At 36.3% G+C, this 6,068-nt stretch overlaps 1 protein-coding gene across 2 annotated transcripts in view; it reads left to right on the forward strand.

Annotated features, from left to right (window-relative positions):
* LOC121872076 (structural maintenance of chromosomes protein 3-like) overlaps positions 1-2,553 on the forward strand; it is a 50,519-nt gene extending 47,966 nt beyond the window's left edge. For both annotated transcript variants that reach the window (XM_042374765.1, XM_042374763.1), the window contains exons 24-25: positions 99-290; positions 830-2,553. In XM_042374765.1, the coding sequence (XP_042230699.1) occupies positions 99-290; positions 830-1,042 (405 nt within the window). In that variant the 3' untranslated portion in view covers positions 1,043-2,553. The remainder of the gene's footprint in view (positions 1-98; positions 291-829) is intronic.
* The last annotated feature ends 3,515 nt before the right edge of the window (positions 2,554-6,068 follow it).

The raw sequence follows: 6,068 nt of genomic DNA on the forward strand, positions 1-6,068 counted from the left end.
TACTGGTTTGCTAGTACTTTCACACACACATATATTTGTTTTAATTTTAATAATTTATTAAAAGTTTTATGGTAAATTGATCAATGTTTTTGTTACAGCATGAAGAACAGGGAACAGTGGACAACTTTACTGGAGTTGGTATTCGTGTGTCATTCACTGGCAGAAATGCTGAAATGAGGGAAATGAACCAGCTGTCAGGAGGTCAGAAGTCTTTGGTGGCTCTCGCCCTCATCTTTGCTATTCAAAAGTGTGATCCAGCTCCATTCTACCTCTTTGATGAAATTGATCAGGTAAGTTATGTACTACCTTTAGGATGATGTATTTGTACCTTTCAATAAAACTAAAGTAGAAAGAAAGGTTTAAGAATAAGAGATATACAGTATACATGTACTGACTGATTTATGAAGAATACTGTACAAGTTTGTAAGGACAAGAGCATGCATAGTTGTGAAGCATTATGTATGTAAATATAAGGGCAATTGTGGCTACAAGTCTCTTCAGGAAGTTGATTTCATGAACAAGTGAATAATTAAGACATTGAAGGCATTTAGAATATGAAATGATTCATGTTTTCACTTTACTTGAGAAGACGATAAAGTATTACAATATGACTCCTCTCAGTTGAGGTTGGCAAAAAGATGAATAGGTAAATCAGTAATCAAGTAGTTATTCAGTAACCACATGAGAGAAGTAGTTGGCGACAACACAGCACAGATCTTCATACCTTGCAAGTTTTCTTGAACTGTTTGCTCTACCTGCCTCATACAGCAAGTTGTATATTATTGTTTGTCTTGAAAATTTATTAAAAGAAGATTAACATGTTTTTCAGGCCCTTGATGCTCAACACAGAAAGGCTGTAGCAGATATGATTCATGAACTGAGTAAAGATGCCCAGTTCATCACAACCACTTTCAGACCAGAGCTGCTGGAACATGCTAACAAGTTCTATGGTGTAAAATTTAGAAACAAAGTGTCCCATGTGGAATGTGTGTCAAGAGAAGAAGCTTATGACTTTGTTGAAGATGATCAGACTCATGGTTAAACTGTAGTGGTTGTGTTTGTTATGGCTGTGCAGTGTGTGTGTGTTCTCCGAGAATTTTCAAGAGCGAACACTGACTAGCCCCTAGTGAATATTCCCTATGACATCCAGATTATATTTTTTAGATTATATGAGGAGAACTTTTATGCAAGGCATGTACAGATTTTTTTATGTGAAATGATTGGTAAAGTATGAATATGTGATTGTATGAAAAGATAAGTGGAAATGTGATGTTATTGATGTGTATATATTTATTTTCTCCACAGGCATTGTGTGCTTGTGTATTGAAAACGGATGTTGTATCTGTACAAAAAGATATATTCATACAAAATTAGCTTATTTTCTAATGTGCATAAATGTGAAGGGACCTGAGGTACCATAATATTCTATAAAAGAAAGCGCTTTTGTTGACAGGGTTTTTTATTAAAACAATTTCTTGTTTTATTTTACATTTGTAATTGATATTAATTTTTTATATAATTTTTTCAGTTTCATTTTATGTTTGTAAAAGAGGCATTTTTTTAAGCAATCTTCAGTTTTATTCAACATTTGCAAATTTTGTATTAATTTTAAACTTATATTCTCTGCAGTTCTTGATATACTGTAATTGTGATTTCAGTTCATGTAAATGGCCAAATCCTCCAAGGAAACTGGTTTATACAAAGTGCTCTTTTTTATTTCTTTTATAATAAAAGATAAAGCTTAAAACATCCATTATTTTCCTGTAAAACTACAAATACAGTATAATCTTTGAACACAACTTACTATTACCAATGAATTATTTTATACTGGTGTGGTGCAGTATGGCTAGAACATACAGTATTTTCCATCAGGTTTATCCTGGTAACGTAAAGTTAACAGTAGATTCCTGTGTGATTATGACACAAGTACTACACTATGACACTAGTACTACATTTTATGACATTAGTACTACAGTATGACACTAGTAATACACTTTTACACTAATACTACATTTTATGACACTAGTACTACATTATGACACGAGTACTACATTATGACACGAGTACTACAGTATGACACTAGTACTACACTTTGACACCTAATACTCTTTTAAGACTATTAATACATCTACTGATGCTATGATGGAAATTGTTGGGGTTTGAATGCTGCCAGCAGCCTGTGATTGATGGTCTTGTAGTATACAATTTCCATGGCTGGATGAAGTGTACTTGTATCCTCTACATTTTTTGTTCGTTGATTATTATTTTTTTGTGTGGTGTGGGAGGGGGGGCGTCCAAGCACCTTAGAAACCCCCTGGTAGGGCTAAGACTAATTAAACTAGCACCAAGTACAGTTCCACTTCAGACTAGTGCCATAGTCAGATAATAATTATTTTTGAAAAATAAGTACAGGGTATATCAACATTCACGCCCTATGGCAATGTTTGTCATTGACGTCACAATTGTGGCTTGAGTTGGGTAACCACCTGGTAGCGGTGAGGAGGACAAAGCACTGTTTAACTGTTACCCTTGATAATAAAATCAAAGAACTACTGTTACAATTATTATCTTACTCATTAAAAGATGTAGAACAAAATAAATCTGAAAGTTGTGAGCATATGAACCATATATCGATTGAGATGTTTGTCCTCTGTTACAACTTTGCCTTGTTGTGCTTCACTCTTGCCATGTCTCAAATCCATTTTAGTAATCGGTGGATGATGAATTGTGTTACTACAGGGTCATTTCAAGGGTTCTAAGGTGATACAATACTGTTTTTTTTTGGAACTTTGTGTGATAATTAATGGGGAGTGGGTCATTTAGTAAAAACTTGTAGTTAAAAAACGAGAAGAAATATGGGGTGAACAAACAAGTTGACTGAGTCTGATATTATTTTAGTGGTTGGAAAGAGATTGGTCTTGTATTGATGAAGTTGTGTCAGACAGCAACATGTAGATGAGGATACAAGAAGGCTTGTGGTGTTAGCGAGCAACTAAGGTACATACTGTATGAGAGGTAGCACCACTCCCAAAATGCCCTGCAGTAATCGAACAATTATAAAAACAGCGTTTGTAAATATTTTCTTATGGTATAATGTGCACCTTTGGTGCAATAGCTGTCAGACTTATAGGAGACATGATATTTAGAGGAGCTGATAGATCCAGTATACTGGGTGCCTCTTGATAGAGGATTTTAATAGCTATGAAAAATTTACAATGTTGTCCAGTGATTCATTGTTTATGTTTATTCATATTATTATTATTATTTGAATGGAATTTTCTGGTAAATCCATGGGGTGTTGTTGATGTAAGAGGGGTGTTATCCCATTGTGAACCTGACCACACATTTGTAGGTTTTCTCCGGGTACTCCTGAACTAACACCGTGCCATGGAGGATGACCCGCACTACCAAACATTCAGCTTTTCTCTTGCTTTGTTACTAGACATTGAAGGTTGTTTCAGGGAACAGTATGTGCATGACGGAAAAGACAACAACCGACCAGCTAGTCTGTTACTGAGCTGACAAGTGATAAAGATTATAAATAAAAAAAAACAGTACAATCTCACTAATGTATGACGCTCACACTGAATTTAAAAAATTACATTACAGTGACCTAATTAATGTGTACAATAGTTTGTTACACTTTCTTTTGTGTGTTCTGAATGGTCTGTTATCACTAAACATTTAGTAAACACACATTGGCACATGACATTACTAACCACTCCTGTACACACAATCCTTATTAATGCCTCCTGCACAGACACACCTTTAATGTTTCGTGTATATACATGCATAAATTATTAACATTTCTGGCACTTAATGTTTTGTTTATACATAAACACACTATTAATGTCTCGTGTTTATGCACAAACTATCAATGTCTTGCCCAGGTACTGTGCTTTCTGAATGTACAGTACCTGAATCTGTGCCAATGTTGGTTAAATGTGGCCTTGAGCCGATGGCTAACACCAGAACGTGTTCGATTTTGTTCATTATTTTCCACATGTTCTTTGGATTATGATAATAAAATGATACGACAATCCACTTTACCTAACTTCCTAGCTGGGGGGGCTGACCATCCACCATATTAAATAGAAAGTACGTACTTAAGGTACTTAGCTTGATATCTGGTGTCAATTGAGGCAACTTTCTTGAAGCGGCATGGCATAATTTTATGGTTTTTGTGGACGCGAGATTACACTCGGTCTGAGTGTAAACAATGAGCAGACAACACATGGTGACAAGGCAGAATTTTTGGCTGATTATTTATGGTAATTAATTAATTTCTTCACATACAAAGCATGTATAGATGTCATTTTAGTGTCATATGATCAGTTTTCACCGTGTTTTACCACGCACTATCCCTCATCCTTCATATTCTGCCCACTACAGGTTTTTGATCATAGATAGAGAAGAACTAAATACTTATAATTAAAATAAAAAGTTATGTCATTTTTATTACTTATCATCCAAAGAATATTGTAGAAAAAATGAACAAAATCAAACAACTCCTTCTGGTGGTAGCCACCTGCTTCGGTATTACCCTCGATTCTGTCACAACACTGGCAGGTTATTACAATTGACAACTGAAATTTTTCTGTACTTGTGGCTTCTTTAAATTGAGACTAACCTCTAGTGGGGCAGGCATCAGCTAGCTCCAGCCCCAGATATGAACACTTGACTGCGTAAAGTTCCCTTTGGGGCTTATAAACTTTATTAAATCGCCCTTTGCCTGCCTATACAAGGGCGGATCCAGGGAAGGGGTGGGTCCGGACTCCCCTTTTCACCTGGAAATTCCAATACTTTTCTTTAATGCAGTATTGTACTCAGGCATTTTTGTATAGTAAAAAGTATTTACTATTGACTTCAGAATATCTCCTAATATCAAGTGCGCATGGCTTCAAAATGCACATGATATTGGTCAGATTTCAAAACCACCCAGCTGGGTGGGCTAGCTGCGCTCGCCATGTCCCCCCCCTGCAACTTCTTGGACACCCCCCTTTGATATTCCTGGATCCGCCCCTGTAACCATAAATATATGGGATGGCAGTAGAATACTCCAGGGAACATCTCATCTTGGAGGTCCATAATAACGACATTTGAGTCACATGAAATGATGTATAAAGAGGAAAAAGTATGGGCGACATAGGGGTCACAAAACGTGTCCATTACCCGCCGCCCCAAAAAAAAAAATAAATAAATAAAAAATTACTAATAGCGATTTAGTGAGTAATAAATATTGAGAGGTTATCGTCGCGTGTGAGACCGTTAGCAACACAAAAATAAATAAATATATCGAAAAAGGAATCGCCTCTTACAGTAAATGCACAATCCAGTGTTTGATAGCCTCGTCCGCCGCCTCCAAAGCTGCAAATCATGTAATAGCAGAGGTAGAGCCATAAACTGTACAGCCTCTTTTTCTAACGTTGTCTGTAAGTGTATGTGGCTTTTGTGCCTTTGAGTCGAATTAACTTTATTCTAAAAAAAAATGAGTAAATGATAAAGAAAGACATTGCTGGGTGACGCATACCACTGAACTACAAAAGGTTAGGAGAAACAACCTGTAAGCAACAGTCTAGAACAAAAGGTTTAATAATGAGACATACAGGTTCATAGTAACAACTCTTGTATCGTAAAGAGAAATAAAGGGAATATGGTATTTCAGGGGGGTTGCCTTACATAAGTTGTATGATAAACCGCCATTTAGTGGTAACATGATAAACAGAAGTTTATTAATGGCGTACACAAATTCAGTTAAATGTTTTTCAGTCAAAAAGAGGAATAAGAGGGATAAATATGTGGTGCGCAGGAGCCTGGGGGCGCGTCACTTGTCTGAGGGACCGAGGGATGATGGGACCTTCTGTCTTGTTTCCCGCCGCCAGGTCGCTATGTTACAACAATACCACAAATGGCACCGCCAGGCCATTTATTTTTCGAGGGACGCGAACCAACCAAACCTATCCGGACCTAATCCAAAATAATCATGGGAGAATAAGACTTAGATTAGGTTAAATCAGTTTAGATTGAGGCTATCTACATTTTAAAATAAAAATTAACAAATAGTTTAG

The sequence above is a fragment of the Homarus americanus genome, unplaced genomic scaffold (genome assembly GCF_018991925.1).
Source record: "Homarus americanus isolate GMGI-L3 unplaced genomic scaffold, GMGI_Hamer_2.0 scaffold51476, whole genome shotgun sequence".
Classification (NCBI taxonomy): Eukaryota; Metazoa; Arthropoda; class Malacostraca; order Decapoda; family Nephropidae; genus Homarus; species Homarus americanus.